Below are 19,546 nucleotides of genomic sequence, written 5' to 3' on the forward strand. Positions count from 1 at the left end.
GCATATGTTATGTTAGAATACTAGTGAGAAATCTGTTAGACACATACTAGTGAGGAATCTAGACTCCCAGAGAAGTGAGAACGCCTTAGAGCTACAGATTTCACCGCTCTCATTTATTCTCTCACTTTTTAATTTTCCTTCTATACCTTATTTGTGGTCGCTAATCACTCACAATATTTTAAACTTCGGTTTCCACTTTGCTTTGGACCGTGACTAACTTGCAAGCACAACCCCATAAACCTCAGTAAGAGGCAAAAATCATTTCATGTGCTCTACATGGGCTACAACGCGTGGCTCCGATGCCTGATGATCCATATATATACCCCAAAACTCCACCCCAACTACCGAGTACTTTTTTGCCGCAACCACCGATACATTCAGCAGAGCGAAGGAGAGTTCCTTTTTTCTTGGCGGCATCCTTCCGCATTGGTGGCGAGTGGAGTGTCATCACATTTCTGAGGCGATCTTTATGTTTCACCCTGATCCAGAACTCTGCCGGAGGGGGAAGCCATCTTCATAATCATCAATCTCGATCCTCGTGCTCTAAGATGAGTTGTGATTAGTCCACCCCTGGACTACGGGTTCATGACAGTAGTTCTAGTGTCCTCCAAAACGCGCGCTCAAACAACTTCGAGGGTACATTTTTTCTTAGATGGAAGAAACTGACTCTTTTTTTTAGGTGAAGGAAGAAACTGACTCGTTCGCCGCAGTTTCGAGCATTAGGCCCACAAATGCCAATTATCTCATGGTCTGGCCCTTGCAGGCGGCCCATGAAACCGACAGCCCAGATACGAGGCTAGGAGCGTGCACAGACCGACCTGGCGAACCCAGGGTTTGCCCACCTTCTAGAGGATTCGATACGACCACCAGGCGCCGTATATACACCACCACCCGACCTCCTCTCGTCCGTCTCCTCCTCGCCAAGGAAAAAGAGCTGCTGCCAAGACACCACCCTCAGCTGCGGCGGCTACCAGAAGCAAAGCTCCAGAAGCTTCTCTGGCCTCGGCAACGGCCTCCACGCCGCGGGTACGATCCAGCCCCATGCCTCCCGCTTGGTTCGACCATGGCGGATGCGTCGATATCGATCTCCCCGTGCTCGGATCCGCTTTGGCTTTTCACCATTAGATCATGTTTCTAGATTAGGCGTTTAATTCCCTTGTTACTTTGTTGAGGATTACGCTGCGGTCTGTAGAGTTTTGCTACTGCTTTAGGGCCGCAGGGATTGGTTTGCCAAGGTTTTGGATCTGGGGGTTTGTGGTGGATTTGGGTTAAATTCGACCACTTTTTGGGCTCTGGGCTATGGATTCGGGAGGTTCTGCGGTATATACGTTGATATCTATGCATTTCCACTGCTTTTCAGGGTTCGTTAACTCCTGGATCTCGTTCTGTGCAGGTGTAGTTCGCGATCTAGATCTCAGAACCAGTAGTGATCGGGAAGATAAAAAGGACAGGTCGGAGATGAGTGTGGTGGGGTTTGATCTTGGCAATGAGAGCTGCATTGTGGGGGTGGCGCGGCAGCGCGGAATCGACGTGGTCCTCAATGAAGAGTCCAAGCGGGAGACCCCAGCTATTGTCTGCTTTGGCGACAAGCAGCGTTTCATCGGCACTGCAGGTGCCGCCAACTCCACCATGAACCCCAAGAACTCCATCTCCCAGATCAAGCGCTTACTGGGACGCAAGTTTGCTGATCCTGAGCTGCAGAATGATATTAAGGCCTTCCCATTCGGTGTCTCGGAGGGCCCTGATGGGTTCCCGCTTGTTCACGTACGGTATCTGGGGGAGGAGCGCTCGTTCACCCCCACACAGCTGCTTGCCATGGTGCTGTCCAATTTGAAGGCCATCGCTGAGGGTAACCTCAACTCGGCTGTTATTGACTGCTGCATTGGTATCCCAGTCTATTTTACTGACCTGCAGCGGAGGGCTGTTATTGATGCTGCAACAATTGCTGGTCTCCGGCCATTGCGTTTGTTCCATGAGACTACTGCGACAGCATTGGCATATGGGATCTACAAGACTGATCTACCTGAGAATGATCAGCTGAATGTGGCATTTGTTGATGTTGGGAATGCCAGTATGCAGGTCAGCATTGTTGGGTACAAGAAGGGGCAGCTCAAGATGCTATCACATGCATATGACCGTTCTCTTGGCGGAAGGGACTTTGATGAAGCCCTTTTTAAGCACTTTGCAGCAAAATTTAAAGAGGAGTATAAGATCGATGTCTACCAGAATGCCCGTGCCTGCATTAGGTTGCGTGTGGCATGTGAGAAGCTCAAGAAGATGCTGAGCGCCAATCCAGAGGCACCAATGAACATTGAGTGCTTGATGGACGAGAAGGATGTACGAGGATTCATTAAGAGGGATGAGTTTGAACAGATCAGCGCACCAGTGCTAGAACGTGTGAAGGGGCCGCTGGAAAAGGCATTGTCAGAAGCTGGCTTGACGACAGAAAGTCTGCACTTTGTTGAGGTTGTTGGATCAGGCTCTCGCGTTCCTGCAGTAATGAAGATAATTACTGAATTCTTTGGAAAAGAACCAAGGAGAACTATGAATGCAAGTGAATGTGTTGCCCGGGGATGTGCTCTCCAATGTGCTATTCTTAGCCCGACGTTCAAAGTGCGGGAGTTTCAGGTATTCACTTGCTTGCATATGTTTGCTGTTTTCCTTCCATGGTCTCAGTTTTCTCCACAATGGTTCATCTTAAATGTGTTGAAATTTTGCTAAATAGATGTCATCATAAGTATAGAACAGCTGTTGGACATGAGCTTTCTGTAATACTATAAGGTAGTTTGACCTGTTGATGCCTATAATTGTTACCGACTTTAAGTAGGCGTTAATAATGTAGGAAAGATGATTTTTTTAGAAAAACTAAACACTAACTTTCCTGATAATGATGGAATGTGTGTGAGATCTAGTTGCGTGTTGGAATAAACATGCAACTAGGCCTCTCCACCATTTTTTTTAGAAAATATGTGTTTATTCCAACTAGGCCTTTCCTGATAACTTCCATCATTTTTTTTAGAAAAAGTAAACACTAACATTGGGGCTGCCGGTGTACTTGATAATTATGTTGGTGGAGAGGCCTAGTGTTCATTCAAATTGTAACTTTAAGCCAACTACTGCTTTAAGCTCTTACAATTGCACAACAACTTTGTGTGCCCTCTTGCTATGCAATTTGAACTAATTTTTGCTGAGCTCATAATCTGTGAGAACGGTGACGCACTCTGTTTTCCAATTGCATGTGGCCCTGTTTCCCCTTTCCTTTTCTAGGCCATGCAGGCATGCAGCACTTCCCTTCACCTGCTGCACTTGCCTAGTGTGTTTCTGTTTGTCTTTTTCTTTTAATTTGATTTGCACCATGTATGTTTCCAACAATCAAAGGAAACTGAAAGAATTGACTGCATGCTGCAACGTAGTAGGATAGGTGGGAAAAGCAAAAGTTCCTAGGGGACCACCCAGTCCACAGTTGACTCATGCCTGCTACGGTTGCCTTGTCGGAATGTAGCATCAGTTACGGGATCCCCATAATCTGTTTGATCTTATGGATCTGCTTTTCATAAGAGCTCATTATGTTCTCAAGAAAAATACCAACTCAAATTTGCTGAGATTTTACATCACTGGTGCTTTCAGTTGATTTTGATTATCAAGTGTCATATATGCTGCATTTATATCTCTGATTTTAATTTCTTGTATAAGTTGCAATTTATGTTGATGTTAGATTCATTTCTGAGTGACTGCCCCCCCCCCCCCCCCCCTGTTTTGACATTGGCTTTACATCTTGTGCAGGTTAATGAAGGGTTTCCTTTTTCAGTTGCTTTATCATGGAAGCCAGATGCTCAGAACAATGAATCCCAACAAACTGTTGTATTCCCCAAGGGGAATCCAATGCCTAGCATCAAGGCTCTGACCTTCTATAGGTCCAGTACATTTGCAGTAGATGTTTTGAATGTTGACACAGATGATTTGCAAATAACACACAAAATTAGCACTTACACGGTGGGTATTGCTATTTTAATACCCCAATCTTATGCAATACAGCTGCAATGAATTGGGCCTGATATAAGCTCTGGTTCTAGCAACTTCTAATGGTGCCTGATTTAATTTTGCTCTACCTATTTACATGCAGATCGGCCCTTTCCAATCCAGCAAAGGTGAGAAGGCTAAACTGAAAGTGAAAGTTCGCCTCAACATCCATGGGATAGTGTCTCTTGAATCAGCAACGGTAATTTGCGTAATTTGCAATACTGTGTTCAGTCTTTTTTTTTCTTCTGAAATATCATATAATATATTTCTGATACTGTATGCTTTGCTTCGCCGCTATGCAGATGCTGGAAGAGGAGGAAGTGGAAGTTCCGGTTTCATCTACGAGTGAGGTGCCAAAGGATGCTACTAGAATGGAGACAGATGATGCACCGCAGGACCCTGCGTCTAGTGCTGGTGACCATACGCAGGAACCTAAAGGAGCTGCTGATCCTGCTGAGGGTGCTGCTGAAAACGGGGCACAAGATTCTGAGGAAAAAACTGTTCCAATGGATACTGACACAAAGGTACTGTTTTATTCTCTGTATTGTATAGGATTAGTATGCCTGGTCTTTTGCTTGCTGCATGTTTTGAAGAGCTATTTTTCTCTGCAGCTTCAAATCTGTGTTTACCCAGATTTGAACTTCAAATCTGTGTTTACCCAGATTTGAATGTGCCTATCTCAGTTTATTTTGCTTAGTTAGTACTTTGTTAGACAATTACACAATATTTCTGTAATGAGCTTGGTAGTGATCATCCTTATGGTGCTTAGTAAGTATTTTACTATGAGTATCAAAAGAAGTTTCTCCATCATTTTTTTGGTAAAGCACTTGATTTTCCCCATGAAAAAGCCTGTAATCATCCTTATGATTGTTTATTTTTGGTAATGCGGTTCTCTATTATGTTTTTGTAGTTATGGACTACAAAATTTAGTTTCGCTTATTCATGTTAATATTTTGGCAAAGCACTCGACTTATTTTTCTTGGGCAAGACAATTATGTATATGAAATAATCTTTGTACCTTTTAGGTTGAGCCATCAAAAAAGAAAGTTAAGAAAACAAATGTTCCAGTTGCCGAAATGGTGTATGGGGCGATGGGCACTGTTGAGCTAGAGAAAGCTGTTGAGAAAGAATATGAAATGGCTCTTCAGGACAGAGTGATGGAAGAAACCAAGGACAAGAAAAATTCAGTCGAGGCTTATGTTTATGACATGCGTAACAAGGTAAGTTGAATTGCATGCTCTGATGATTGTTTATGACTGAGCAGTACCTGATGTCAGCTTCTCTTGTATTCAGATTCATGAGAAGTACAATGATTTTGTCATGTTGGAGGATATAGAAGGGTTGATGGCTAAACTTCAGGAGGTTGAGGATTGGCTGTATGAAGATGGTGAGGATGAGACCAAGGGAGTCTATGTTGCAAAACTAGAAGAACTGAAAAGGGTATGCTTTCTCCGGTACATTATATGGTTTACAATTTGGTTTTGTTCTCATTTAGGTTCTAGATGATTCTTTAACTCTGTTCCTCTGCAGCTTGGTGGTCCTATCGAAATGCGCTACAAAGAGTGGACAGAAAGAGGTCCAGCTCTTGAGCAATTGGTGTACTGCATCCGCAGTTTTAGAGAGGCTGCATTGTCTGCTGACCAAAAGTTTGATCACATAGACATATCAGAGAAACAAAAGGTATGCGCTAACATGAAGTCGATGACTGGTTGATGTAGAAATGCTCACCACTCTTTGCTTTATCTGCTAAAGATGTGAAGTCCTCCCATTTTAGTGGTCAGTTATTTTTATTGTTTGGACTAGACAAATCTCCACGTGCAATCTGAAGTGCAGCTCTTAACTGATAAAAAAGCATCTCTGTCAATAGGTGTTAAAAGGCGAAGAAAGTAGTCCGTTACAAAATATAGCACACTCGACTTTTGGGTACTAGTTGCATAACTTTGACCGGCAATATATAACGAAGTGTATGGACTAGGCATACATGAATGATATCGTTGCAGTGCCTTGCAAAATACTTTTATGCCATATTATATATTTGTACTAACTACTAGTAATAATGTACGTGCAATGCACGTTTATATTAGGTAGGATATTAGTTGCACGTTATATTAGGTAAGATATATCTGTTGCACGTTAGTATTTGGTAAGATATCAATTACTTTTTCGCGGGAATGGTAGGATATTAATTACATGACGGATTTCAAGGGATAGCGTTGAGTCAAAACGGTGTTTATAACCAATGGCAGTGGTGGGTAATTAGAGCGTTAAACGTGTTTGGTGCTCAATATTGGAACGATTTGAACCGCTAGATAACATGATTTGACGGTCAAGATGGTTTGGATCTGCCCATTTGGATCTTTTTATATTGGTATAGATTTATAGACATGAGTGAAAAATGTAGTCAAAGTTGTGCACTGAAGACCATGAAAAGTCTGCCTCTATTATGCACTGTATGCATGGCACGTCAGTGTATACTGAGTTATGTTTGCTTGGAGTAGAAAAATAGTTATGTTGGGCGTGCCTATTTTCTTAATGATATATATTGTCAAATATATGGTTTCGGTGTGGTTGCAAATATGAGTGTTAGATAACTCCTGTTGGTGTTGAAATTTGTTTTAATACAAACTGATGCAAACTATATTGTTTTATTTATAAAATGCATAGTTTGTCGATCAAATGTAGTAATACATGACATTGGGGTGAAGAACAAAATATTTAGAGATGACATTGGGTTCTCTACCTTGGAAAAACTACCTACTTTTTGGGTACTGGTTTTTGTTGTTGAAAAAAGGCCTACTGGAGTAAGAAACACCCCCAGCTCGTAGTTCTGTGGCATTGCTCCACTCACATGTTCGAATATTGAGTTAGATGCACTCAGTAAGGATCTAGTTGGATTGAACATTTATCCTTGGGCACACGAGTACATGTCCACATTGTAATTGGCTTACACAAATCTGATGGCTATGCTACATCTAAGTGACGAATCAAAATGTTGGAATAGCAGCAACTTTCTATATACAAAGACTATAGAAAGATGAGACGAGTTGCTAATCCGTATTGTTTCATACAGGTCGTTAATGAGTGCTCGGCCGCAGAGACCTGGCTAATGGAGAAAAAGCAGCAGCAAGATGCTCTACCGAAGCATGCTAATCCCGTCCTACTTGTTTCTGACATAAAGAAGAAGGCTGAAGCGCTTGACAGGTAAGCTGGTGTTCTTCACAGGAAATCCCCTTTGAAAGAGCCTGTATGTATCTGACAATTGTCCCGCTACTTTGTCTTATAGGTTCTGCAAACCCATCATGACCAAACCAAGGCCAGCGCCAAAGCCCCAGACCCCGCCACCAGCAGAAACCCCATCACCCGAGGCTCATACACCGGAACAACAATCAAATGGAGCCGAGTCCGCTGAGCCAGCTAGCGACGGTGCTCAGGATGAGCATGCGGCTGAGCAAATGGACACTGATAAGGATGATCCTTCCCAGGTTTAAGAACTGTCGACCAGGGAGATTTTACGTCCATGATCGGTTGGGTTCTCTTGTGCTTTTTGCCTGCTAGGGCAATAGACTAGCAGGAATGGTTGTTTTCATACGTTGTGAGGATATGAGTAGAACATGGAGAGTTCTGCAGTGTTTCTAGACGTCTTTGTCCCTTCAAAAGCGGTCTTTTCTTTGACGACGTTTGGCAGATGCATGCAGGGTAAGGGCATTCGTCGAGGTTTTGGTGACCCATGGTCTCCAGTGTATTTTTTTAATGACGATGGTCCATAACGTTGTAATTTTTATCTACGGTGGCCCATAGCGATTCAGAAATTTTTGGTCACTACGGAAACAATATTATTATTAAGAGCTTTCTTCAATTCCTGCAAGCTGAATTGCCTTGTTGTGACGATGGAGGACTGCAGAATGTCCGAGCTTCTTGTGTGCTTCTGCTGACAATCTAGCTTTGGAGCCTTCCCATCACGATTTTGAGCATCTCCAACAGATGTTGCAGAAGTTCGTGTCCAACAATTGGGCACATGGCACTGGCTATGTTGAAAGGGATTGAATTGATGGAAGAACTTAGATGCATTAAGGTGATCATTGAAGCACACTCGTTTGAATTGATCCAGTCATGCAAGGGGACGATCGAAATTTGGAGCCCTTTTGCTGCTCTCTACACGAGTTAAAATCAGTCCGCCACCTCCTGCAGTCTGCGGCGACGGTGAGTACTTGCGGCAGTGCCGACAAGCTCTCACTCCTTGGGCGTCCCTGCTCCAACCCCCACAGCGCCCTTGGTCGAGCTCCACCGCCTCCCACCTTGCGCGGAGGGATGGGCTCTTTCGGCGGCGCTAGCTTCATCTCCATCCCCATCAACCGCCATCTCGGCACCGTGCGTCTTCCCTCGCCGATGCCGCCGCCCCTAGCTTCCAGGTCCCGGAGGAGAATGCGGGTGTTAAGATCTCGCGTCCTCCCCACAAAGACGGCCTTCGCTCCGGCACTGACGCTCGCTGCCCATGCATCGGCCGCTGTCGTTTCCTCTGCTCGCATCTTCATTGGCTTGCTGCTGCCGCCCCTAGTGTCGGGCCCTGTTCACACGGATCTCGCAGACGCTATTGTTGTCTTCGATGTTGGTCGTGCCGGGGCTTGTGACGGGTGAGCCGGCAGGCTAGGAGATTGTCCAATCCCGCCGCGTGCGCCAGGCTCTTCCATCACTTGCTTTCAAGCATCATCAACGCGCGCCCTCCGTTGATGTGGCTCAGGAATAGGTGTTTCCACTGCTTCGATAAAAGCCATTGGGGGATTAAGTGTAGGGATCCGGTCTGGTGCATTCGATGCTTCCGATCAAATCATCATGGGAGGAATGTATGCCAGCCAACATTGTCGCGTGCTACATGCCCCCTTTGATCACTGGCTCATGCTGCATGTCCTCCTCGATCAGTGGGTCCTGTTGTATGTCCTCAGTCGATGGCTCGTTCTTGGGCTTCAGTAGTTGTGTTTCCAATAGCGGTTGAGATCGGCAACCCCCCAATAGCCCAGGCGGATGTGGTGCTCGAGTCTTCTTTTGCGGCGCACGAGGATTTGCTGCGCTATGATCTTCAAGGCTTTACTTCTTCTCAGCTGAAGGAGGCGGTCCTACCTCCGCGGGAGGTTGTTGTTGCAATGCAAGAGTCGCTGGTGTGAGTTGGAGCTTCCTAGAGCGGGTAGAGGCTGCTCTGGGAAGGCCCCTTCCCACGTCGGCTCCCGCGGGTGGTGGCCACATTGATGAACATGATGCGGAGCTCTTCAGCTGTTTCTCCCCTCATGCTGGGGCAGTGGCGGAGCCTGGAATATAGTATGAGGGGGGCCAAGTGTAGTAAATCCTTGCTAGGGAGGGCCAGCTCATAAGAATACACCATTTTTGCAACCATTGTATGCATATTAGGCTTAATACAACAATGTTAGGGGGGCCAGGGCCCCTGCTGGTCCCCTGTCTCCGCCACTGTGCTGGGGTCAGTTCTTCATCACTGTCAGCCTTATCCTCGGTGTCGTCTGCTGTCGAGGAAGAGGCCATCGCCATGGCCGTTGCCCCTGTGCCGCAGATCATGCCCGAGCTTCAACAACTATGTGCGAGACCTGCTTCGCCTCTATCCATGGAGCACATGGAGGTCAACTCGCCGGCGACCTCGTGTGAGGGACATGATCCACCCTTGTCATGTGAGCATCTAGAGGCGGCTGAGTCTATCGCGTCGGTGGTAATTGTGAATGATGATGTTGAGTTGGATGAACTTGGGAGGGTTGATGTTGAGCATCCGGAGGCGCCTGTGTCCATCATGTTGGTCGTAACTGTGAATTTTTGAGTTGGATGAACATGGGAGGGCTGATGTATATGTTTTGCATGTTCCCACACTTTTCAGCCGAGCATCCCAACCCCTCTTAGTAGTTCGATGATCCTATAACTCAAATACACTAAAACAAAAACTTCGAGTCATCGGAGAACCACACATTCTCCCTTTAAAGTGGGGGTCAACCATCTCCTTAAAATAATCTTGAGGGACAAATAACCCGAGGCAAACTTAGTAGTTGTTATTAGTCCCGCTAACCACATTGCCATCACACCAAAACACCATTTAGGGACAAATGCACTTTTAGCGCCCCTCATCTTCTCTCTCCGCCCTTCTTCCTGAATCTGCACAAGCTCCTCGACCCTTCTTCCTTCTGCCTCCGCTGGTGCCACTAATCAGAAGGTGTGGGAGAGGTAGCTACGCTTCTGCTATAGATAATAATGCTCGGTTTATCGTGGCCTTAAAATATTTGGCGAAGGCCCCCTAAATAATTTTATTGTGGCGTTGAGGTGAGATGATGCGGTGATACTCCCGTTCCCTTCGAGTTGCCGAGGTGGAAGACAAGGAAACATAGGAGGATCCCTACTTTTCCCGCCTCTCTCGCGATGTGCCTCATCGGATCTGAGCTTCTAGCGAGGTTATTGTCGCTCACTGGCTTGCAAGAGGATGTACGGCTCATCGGAGCATAGGAGCGACAGTGAAGATGCAAATGGTGTTTGAGCATATTATTTACGTGATGGTTTTCAAGAGGCTACGACGTCCACAAAAGGCTCTGGGTCCACTTTGACAAGTCACAAAACCCTATGGCCAAAGGGTTGCCTCTTTTATTCCTCCCGTCCATAATGCCAAATGGGAGGCAGTGCAACTTCAGTGCGGAGTTCATGGCGAGCAGTTGTGGTCGTCTTAACGGACTAAATGGTCTCGTCCCCTTTGTGATAGTCTCATATAGGAGTGGCTTTGTACCCAATTTTGCATCCTCGTTGCATATTTCAGGAGCTAGTATGTAATTTCCTGCTTTGTGTTGACCCCAAATGTAAGATGCTCCATACCATGGCGGTGACTTTTGGTGGTTTTGCTTTTTGATCCCCAAGGGCTCCTTTGCTTTTCTTGTTGGGTCCTTTTTGCAAAGTGTTGTATCAGTTGTGTTCTGGATGTGTTGAGTATATTAGCAATGTTTGATTGAATTAATCCATAAATAAATCATGAGCATGTCAGTGTTAATCACATAAGCATGTAGTACACAAATAGCAAACATGTCTATGTATAATGTTAGTACAACTAACATGGAAATAAATATGAGCGAGATAAACGGGTTATACCCTTCAGTCGACCAGGACGAAGCCGCGGTGGCGGCGGTCTCCTCGACGACCTTCTTCTTGGAAGTGAGCTTTTCGGCGTCCATGGCCATGTCGATGACGAAAGCGACGAGGACGTAGACGAACATCGGCTAGTGGTCACATATGAGACGCTCCCTAAAAACCTAATCACCCCTCTCCTGTATATGATCTCAAGGGGCGGGTTCCGAAGGCTTGCTCTCCCGTACAGTTGTGCACAAGGTGAACGGGGTGGGATCGCTGGTGGCAGTAGTAGTGAGCGGAATGGTTTGGGCAGTGTGCGTGGAGGCAGAGTAGATGTGATATGTTCTTTGTGGCGGCTAGGGTTGCTGGTGCCTCCAATATATAGGCGCGGCCGGGTGGAGAGACGTGGGCTGGATCTATGTTCGAGTCAGCAACAACCCACGATCTGATGTCTCAGATTCGTGACTCTTCTGTTAAAAGTTGTCTGGACTCAGCTTGACTCATTCATGGCGTGCGGGGCGAGGTAGGTGGTGGAGGAGGACCGCGTGGAAACCACTTCTCTTCTCAAACTTCAATAACATTTTTTTTTGTGATGAACTCCAATAACATTTATTTTTTTGCGATGAACTCCAATAACATTTTGAAAAAGGATTCATTATGAAGGGGTCCAACTCTTCCTTCACTATTGGGGTGATACTAAACTTCCCAGCATATACCTTGTCATGATATGGGTCCTTATAGATTTTTTAAAATTGTTGGATGGGCCTAAAGCATACCTATATTTCAACAGGATGTCCTAGATCGTGGCTACGTGTGGGTTTGTAATTTTTGCTTAAGAATGAATGCACACGGTTTACAAAAAAAAAGAAAAAAAATGTGGGTTTGTAATTTTGCTTAAGAATGAATGCACACGCTTTACAAAAAAAAAGTATATCGGTCCAGAATTCCTTTGTTCAAAAGAATGCTACGCGTAGCAGGAGCTGCCTACCGTCCCCGCGGATATTCTCAGATCAGTCTTATAGCTAATTGTTTGGAAATTAACATGAAGCACCAGTGGTCTAGTGGTAGAATAGTACCCTGCCACGGTACAGACCCGGGTTCGATTCCCGGCTGGTGCATTTTTTTTTTTTGGTATCGACCACGTCCACGTTGGAGCGCAGAGAAAAAACAGTCGCCCGTCGGATCAGCCTCAACAAGTCGATCCGTGCGGCGGCGGTGTGCCGACCCAAGCCGCAGTCAGACGATTTCTATCACGAACTCGGCATGAACCATTTACCGTCCGCACTAGCACTCTCCATCTCACATCAGCCGAAATCCCCGGCCCACACAATCGTTGTGAATCTCACCACTCCCACAGGGAACTAACAAGTGCCAGTTACTACTGATCATCAGTATCAGTACATTAACAGTCGGCGTGCAAGGCACACTCCATTCGGCAGCGAGCGCAAATGGCCACCATGGGCGCCTTCCGGACCTTCCTCCTCTCCTACCCGGAGATCCTCCTGGCCGCGCTCTGCTTCCTCTCCCTGGCCGCCCTCCGCCTCGCTCTGCGGTGCCGCGGCAGCAGCGTGCCGCTGCGATGGCCGGTCGTCGGCATGCTCCCGTTCGTGCTCAGCAACCTCGGCCACCTCCTGGACGCCGCCACCGCCGCGCTCAGGGACTCGGGATGCATGTTCGTGTTCCGCGGGCCGTGGCTCGTCGGCGGCGACTTCCTCGTCACGTGCGACCCGGCCGCCGTGCACCACTGCCTCGCGGCCAACTTCGACTGCTACGACAAGGGCCACGACTTCGCCGAGATGTTCGACGTCGCCGGCAACGGGCTGCTAAATGCGGACGCCGTGTCCTGGGCGCGGCAGCGGCAGGTCGTCGCCACCGTCTTCGCCGCCCCCGTGTTCCGCTCCTTTCTCATATCCACCGTCGCGCGGCAGACGGCGCGGCTCCTGGTGCCGTTCCTGGACCACGCCGCCGAAGCCGGACGCGCCGTCGAGCTCGAGGACGTGTTCATGCGCTTCTCGCTGGACGTCTCCTACGCCGTGGTGTTCGCCGCCGACCTCGACTCGCTGTCCGTCTCCGCGGCCGACGCCCCGTACCCGCCCTTCGGCCAGGCGACCAGGATCGCCGGGGAGGCCGTCATGTTCCGGCACGTCGTGCCGGCTCGCTGGTGGAAGCTGCTGAGGTGGCTCAACGTCGGCATCGAGAGGAGGTTCGCCGAGGCCAAGGCGGTGCTCGACGAGTTCGTCTACCTCGAGATCGCGAAACGCAAGGCAGAACCGCTCCCCCGAGGAGAAGGACAAGGCGGCGACCTGCTGTCCATGTACATGGCGTGGCCCAGGGACCCCGCCATGACCGACCGGCAGAGGGACGGGTTCCTCCGCGACGCCGCCGTCGGCTACATGATCGCGGCCAAGGACCTCGTCGCGTCCGCGCTCACCTGGCTCTTCTACATGCTCTGCACGCACCCGCACGTGGAGGACAAGGTCCTCGCCAAGCTCGAGTCGCTGCGCGCCAACGCCGCGTGCTGCGGCGGCAAAGCGGTCGTGTTCGACTCCGACACGCTCCGGTCGGCGACCTACCTCCACGCGGCGGTGCTGGAGGCACTGCGCTTGCACCCGCCCGCGCCGTTCGAGGAGAAGGAGGCGCGCGCCGACGACGTGCTGCCGGACGGCACGAGGGTGACCAAGGGCACCAGGATCCTCTTCTGCATCTACGCCATGGGCAGAGTGGAGGGGATATGGGGCGACGACTGCCGGGAGTACCGGCCGGAGCGGTGGCTGTCCGGCAGCGGCCGGGTCCGGCACCAGCCGAGCTACAAGTTCGCAGCCTTCAACTGCGGGCCCAGGAGTTCCCTGGGCAAGGACCTGGGGCTCACCAACCTCAAGATCGCCGCCGCAGCCATCATATATAACTTCCGGGTGGAGCTCGTCGACGGCCATGTGGTGGAGCCCAGCGATTCGGTGGTGCTCCACACCAAGAACGGCCTCATGGTTAAGGTCAAGAGAAGGGAGGCGGCTTGATGAAGATGAATGAATTCAGGCTTTTCGTTGCATATTCTGATATTCATATACACATGTCATACAAATACTTATGACAGTGTCATCTATGTTTGTCGATCTGGATTTATCATAATTTCAAATGGTATTGTAAAAACCTAATATTGAAAACTACAATATATTAACCTATTGGTGCAAGATACTGCAGTTTTTATATATCAAAGTATTTTGAAGTATCAACAATACAGAAGACCTGTTTGGCTAGCATTGTGCGTAACTTAACGTAGAAATTGCTGGCTAGTTGTTAACTGTTGAAGACATGCACCTTCTTGAAGCTAAAATTGATGATGGAGGCTAGATTTTATTCAATCATACAGTATGCATTACATGTATATAGTTTGGTTTTTATATATCAGACATCAATACATAAAAACACTATTTCAGTAATCAGCAATACTATATACATAGTTCACATAGACAGCATGATATAAGTAAAACATAATATATTTCGGTGGTAGCTGATATATTACTCAGCTCGCGCATAATAATCTTCTGATTGCGCCTGAAAGAATAAATTCCAATTGGTTGCCAGTACAAAAAATGTTATGCAACAGGTTCATCTGCCAGCACAAAATTGTACAGTAATGTACACTCGAGCAAATGACGGACATGCTATCACGCGAAGGGCAATCCTTCGATTTCTCCCGGGGATTTAAGCAATTGATTAACAAAGGAACCTAAAGAGTATTTCTGTCAAGTACTTCATTCCTCAAGGATATGCATTGAATATCTTGCAGCTAGCTACTGTACATTCTTCAGTCAGCTACCACAGCTATTCAAGAATCGTTTGTGTGCACACATTACCAGTAAAACAGAAAGGATAATGATAGTCGCTGCTGTAAACATGATTGCCTGCACACACCAAACCAGAGGAAACATAAGAAAGAAAACTCAATTGCTAACAGTGTACAAGAAAACAAATGAAAAAACTGGAGAAGCACATTGATGAGTTTGTATATTAGATTTACAATGCCCGTACATAACAAGGAAGTAAAGAAGGCCATGCAGGCAATTCAACCATGAATTATGATAATGTGCACCGATGAATGATTGACTAACTTGTTAAACAGGCAAAAAGAATTATTGCTTTTGTATGTCATATACTAAATCTAACAGGACATGATATGCTCCACACGTGTATGACGAATAAAAACTAACCAGAAGAGCAGAAGCGGCAAGCCCAGGCCGTTCTCGAGGATCACGGTTGTAGTACTTGCAGCAATAAAGAAGAGCTGCTATGTACCAAATTAACGGGCACAGGAAACCTAAAAGAAAACTGCAATAATTTTAATACAGTAAACAATAACTGAATGAAAGAATGAAGGAGTAGACTGCCTCACCAACACCATCCAATTCCACAACCAAAGAAGGGAAGGCGTCTTTCGAACATTGCCAACCTTGGATTTTCTTCATCGCCAAGTAGTGTGTACTTGCCGAGGCACACTTGGCAACTGCAATATTCGTTTGAGCTTCCTATGGAACACAAAACAGTGAATTTAGTTAAACTAAGATAAATACTTCTCCAAGAGATATGTACTTATAAACACTCTTGACGTTTTAAAAAAAACTTATAAACATTCTTCATTATATATGTCTTTTACAGATCAACGATCATGCTTTTAATAAGATGAGAGTGTTTTGCAACCAATATCTGACAGGCATCTCACACAAAGTAAGTGCATAAGCAGATTCAGTACCTCCCCTCATAATACTACAGTTGTTTGGTCAAGGAACCAGCAGGAAGAAACATGGAGCTTTTCAGCATTTCAGGACTCCTTGCTGTAATGGCTAATGTAAACTATGATCTAAGAGCTATCATCACATCAAGCAGCTGCACAAACGAAATGTGAGTAATTAGCACAAACATTAAGCAGGTGCACAGAAACATGAGAAAATGGCAGGAAAATCATGTGGCATCTAATCTAGTTATGTAGAATAAAGTGTATTCGATACAAATAGCAGTTTTAGATAGTGCACTACAGAGATGATGATTCTGTACAAATGTTGCAATTCAGAAATATATCGAGTGCAATTGAACTAGCTATTCATTCATTACATAAATGCGATGAGCAATTCCCACAACGAATGGGAAGTACACAGCTCACTGACGCAACAATTCTTTTCAGACCATTTTCATCAAGAAAATATAGCAGGGTAGAACTGTATCCAAATGATATAGGCTTGTGCGGTTCACAGCCTTGGAGTGATTAAGTTTGTCAAACATTTTTGCCTAACTTGTCTCAGAGAAAAACAAGACACGTCACAAGTGAGTTTCTGAGATTGCCTAAGCTAATCTTGACAACTCAACAAACCTTTGGGCACGCATAAACTGTGGCAATGAACCAAATTTTACTGACTTGATCAAACTTGCCTAAGAGAATTGTGACAAACTCAAAGTTTGCGCCTCATGGACAACAGCTTTGACTTTTCCTGTAGATGATGATAGTTTTAGTGCTACTATTGGAAGCACTTTCATATGAAGTGGGTTCAACTGAAAGAAGCAGAGGGGGGAGGGGGGCTTAGATGGTGTACTGGCACACACACTCATAAATTGTCAAGGCCAATGTGGTTTTACTAAAGAACTTGATGGAAACAAGCTCACACCTCAAAACCCAACGGGAAAGATTGTGGACGAGGCGGAGGCAACAGGAACGCGGTGCATGGCAAATTTTAAACCTCATGGAGATCCACTTTGACTTGTCCCTGATAAGCCGACAGACTAATTTTTACCCTGAGGCCTGTAGGTGACAGCTAAGGTGCTAATATTAGAAACACTTTCATCTGAACTGGATTCAACTAGAGAAAAATGCAGTGTCAGGAGGAAGGTCTTGTGTCCTGCATTGCGCATTACACCAAATAGGGGTTGAACTGTTGAAGCAAGCCAAGGAAAGCTCTTTGAACACAAAGATCCGGAAATCCAACACACAGCTTGAGTCTGTAATACCATCGAACGGGTTGTGTTCCTCCCACAGCCACAGGGTCAACGCCCTGCTTGAAATCGCCGACGAGCGATGTCAAGATCCGGTCCTAGTACATTCCAGAAATTCCACAAGCTACCACATTATGATCCGACATAGTACGTATAATCAGGGTACCAAGCAAGAAACCAAGAACCGAGCTGAGATCTGCAGAAGCAGGATACGCACACCTCGGCAAGGGGGGCGTCAAACAGCGAAACGGAAGCTGCAAACTTACATGACCGAATCTAATCTCCTGCGAGGAAAGTCCATGTAATTCTGCGGCGGATGTGCCTTTCAGCTTCCGCGGGTGGTCCTTTGCTGAGATGCGAAAAATTGGTAGAAGGAGGAGGGCGGAGAAGGCGTGGGCGTGAGCGGCTTCTGCCTTTTGGTATCCGTCCCGTTTGGGTGATTGCTTGCCCTTTCCAAGTGGCTCTCCCCCTCCTTTTCTTGATATTCCCGAGTGGATTTTGGCTGCTATTGCAGATGTGACACGTTGGATACTTGCTGGTATAGGCTCCGGAGGGCCAAAGAAGTGGTGTTCGCTACCTACCCCTCTCTCGGTCTAATTGATACTCCCTCCATTTCAAAATAGGTGACTCAACTTTGTACTAATCATTTATTTTGAAATAGAGGGAGTAGAATTTGACTCCTAAAAATATCTACAGCCAGACTTTACAAATCCGGCTCCTCATGTCGTGCAATTCTGACAGTAAGAAGAGGGGGTACATAGGAGAAGGCAAGGCCCTAGCTACAACGAGGTTGTGCACGCAAGATTTACGAGTTCAGACCCTTCTCGGAGGAAGTAATAGCCCTACGTCTCGGTGCCCAGAGGCTTTGTCGACTGGATTATGCGTGAGAGTTATAGGGGGTGCGAACCCTTGTGCCAGAGGAGAGGAGTGGCTTATATAAAGTGCGTCAGACCCCTCCAGCCCTCAATTACATAGGATTCAATGTACGTTAAGGCAGGGGTGTTACTGGCAACACTAGCTATTGATGACTATAAATGATCTTTAAGACTACGAAGTGAACGCCTGACCGTTGCCATTCTGGGGTGACTTTAGACCTTTTGTACTTCGAGTGATTCTTCATGTGGTCGAGTGACTCTATCTTGGTCGAGTGGAATTGGGGTATCCGAATGGGATAGCTGGTCGAGTGGCTTGCACTTTAACTTGGTTTCAGTCGGTATCTTCTGTTGTACTTCAAAGGACTTTGACTTTAGGGCAGTGTCCTTGGGTAGGGAGTCTAGGTCAGGCCTATAACCCTACCCTAAGTACATGGCATCGTCATTAGCCCCCGAATGGATTGAGGTTCGAGTGAAGTAAGGTTGGAGTTGTTTCTGATTCGATTCTATGCTTCGGAGGCATATCATCGGAGCCTGGAAATCGTACTAGAACTTTAACCTTGCATCAGTCGCCTTGATCGATTTTGTGGTCGTCGAGTGAATTACGTCGTGAATCTTCGAGTGAATTAGAGCGTGAAATCTTTGACGTGATTGGTTGCTCTGCGGTTCCTGGATCTCACGGGATTCGAAATTTTAGAAAACTGTGCGGGACAGAGCGTGGCGTCGTAAGCAAAACAGATAGACAGAGGCTCCTTGATTTCCGTGCCATTTTTTCGCCACGTATCGGGCGAGCGTCTGCTGCGGGATGCGATAAGATCGTCTGGGCCCACCAGTCAACCACTCGGAAGCAGCACCATAAAGAGCGCTCGGGCCGATGCAATGCACAATGCACCTCATTCGGTCCTCTTCTCCCCTGCCTCTCCACCGCGCATCTCTCTGCTCTCGTCGCCTCCGCCCAGTCCGCGATCACTTCGTCGCCATGGAGCACGCGAAGAAGGTATCGACGACGGCGAAAGGCAAGAAGACGGCTCGGGGGTCGTCGTCGCGGTCCGGTCTGCCACCTGGTTGGATCCATGGGGACTGGATCCGCTCCACCGTCGTGTAGGAAGACTTGGAGAGGCTCGCCGAGGATGGTATGATTGCTGAAAATCTTGGAGGTTGCCGGAGGGGGAATCCGAGCCCCAGCCGTGCGAGGGTGAGCGTGTCCTCCTCACCACCCATGTCGATCGAGGTTTTTATCTTCCTCAGCATCCGTTCTTTTGGGGTTTCTTGAACCTTTTCAGTGCCCAGATTCACCATTTCCCCCCAACACAATCACATACCTTGCTGCGTACATCTCTTTGTGCGAAAACTTTCTGGGTTGCCAACCACACCGGGGTCTCTTCAAACACATCTACACTTGCCGTTCCCAAACGGTGAAGAAAGCAAATCCGACTAACGAAAAGACGCACGTGATCCAGATGTGCGAGGCTTTAGGGATTCAAACTAGGGGTAGAAGCGTTTTTCCTTCCATGACCCTTCCAGAGTCAGTCCGAGGATGGCAGTCGACCTGGTTCTTTCTTGGCTACGTTGTAGAG

At 47.1% G+C, this 19,546-nt stretch overlaps 3 protein-coding genes and 1 non-coding gene across 4 annotated transcripts; 3 read left to right on the forward strand and 1 right to left on the reverse strand.

Moving 5' to 3' along the window:
- The first annotated feature begins 781 nt into the window (after positions 1-781).
- Positions 782-7,876, forward strand: LOC123040814 (heat shock 70 kDa protein 14). Its single transcript, XM_044463564.1, has 10 exons — positions 782-1,026; positions 1,394-2,628; positions 3,784-3,993; positions 4,124-4,219; positions 4,323-4,544; positions 5,046-5,240; positions 5,314-5,460; positions 5,551-5,700; positions 7,091-7,221; positions 7,304-7,876. Exons 2-10 carry the CDS (start codon positions 1,459-1,461, stop codon positions 7,506-7,508), a joined length of 2,526 nt encoding a protein of 841 aa, XP_044319499.1. The 5' UTR covers positions 782-1,026; positions 1,394-1,458; the 3' UTR covers positions 7,509-7,876.
- Positions 7,877-12,165: 4,289 nt separating this feature from the next.
- Positions 12,166-12,236, forward strand: TRNAG-GCC (transfer RNA glycine (anticodon GCC)). Its single transcript has one exon. It is a non-coding gene; the product is annotated as a tRNA-Gly (tRNA).
- A 275-nt stretch (positions 12,237-12,511) lies between these two features.
- LOC123040822 (noroxomaritidine synthase-like) lies at positions 12,512-14,306 on the forward strand. The gene has a single exon (XM_044463571.1). The coding sequence runs from the start codon at positions 12,567-12,569 to the stop codon at positions 14,130-14,132; it is 1,566 nt and encodes a 521-aa protein (XP_044319506.1). The 5' UTR covers positions 12,512-12,566; the 3' UTR covers positions 14,133-14,306.
- A 290-nt stretch (positions 14,307-14,596) lies between these two features.
- On the reverse strand, positions 14,597-17,589 carry LOC123040834 (60S ribosomal protein L18a-like protein). The gene is made up of 5 exons (XM_044463580.1): positions 17,364-17,589; positions 15,866-15,999; positions 15,509-15,641; positions 15,327-15,444; positions 14,597-15,020 (listed from the first exon to the last, which is right to left on the reverse strand). The coding sequence occupies exons 2-5, from the start codon at positions 15,873-15,875 to the stop codon at positions 14,928-14,930; spliced, it is 354 nt and encodes a 117-aa protein (XP_044319515.1). The 5' UTR covers positions 15,876-15,999; positions 17,364-17,589; the 3' UTR covers positions 14,597-14,927.
- Between the last annotated feature and the right edge of the window lie 1,957 nt (positions 17,590-19,546).

This window comes from Triticum aestivum, chromosome 1A, assembly GCF_018294505.1.
Source record: "Triticum aestivum cultivar Chinese Spring chromosome 1A, IWGSC CS RefSeq v2.1, whole genome shotgun sequence".
Classification (NCBI taxonomy): domain Eukaryota; kingdom Viridiplantae; phylum Streptophyta; class Magnoliopsida; order Poales; family Poaceae; genus Triticum; species Triticum aestivum.

What these genes read in the sequence shown, in the direction of transcription:
- LOC123040814 (XM_044463564.1), top strand. Translation starts at nt 1,459, where the DNA reads ATGAGTGTGGTGGGGTTTGATCTTGGCAATGAGAGCTGCATTGTGGGG. An exon ending in CAATGGATACTGACACAAAG is followed by an intron (nt 4,545 to 5,045) that starts GTACTGTTTTAT and finishes TGTACCTTTTAG; the next exon opens with GTTGAGCCATCAAAAAAGAA. An exon ending in AAGGCTGAAGCGCTTGACAG is followed by an intron (nt 7,222 to 7,303) that starts GTAAGCTGGTGT and finishes TTTGTCTTATAG; the next exon opens with GTTCTGCAAACCCATCATGA.
- LOC123040822 (XM_044463571.1), top strand. Translation starts at nt 12,567, where the DNA reads ATGGCCACCATGGGCGCCTTCCGGACCTTCCTCCTCTCCTACCCGGAG.
- LOC123040834 (XM_044463580.1), bottom strand. An exon ending in TGTGGAATTGGATGGTGTTG is followed by an intron (nt 15,445 to 15,508) that starts GTGAGGCAGTCT and finishes AAATTATTGCAG; the next exon opens with TTTTCTTTTAGGTTTCCTGT. An exon ending in TTGCCGCTTCTGCTCTTCTG is followed by an intron (nt 15,021 to 15,326) that starts GTTAGTTTTTAT and finishes TGGTGTGTGCAG; the next exon opens with GCAATCATGTTTACAGCAGC.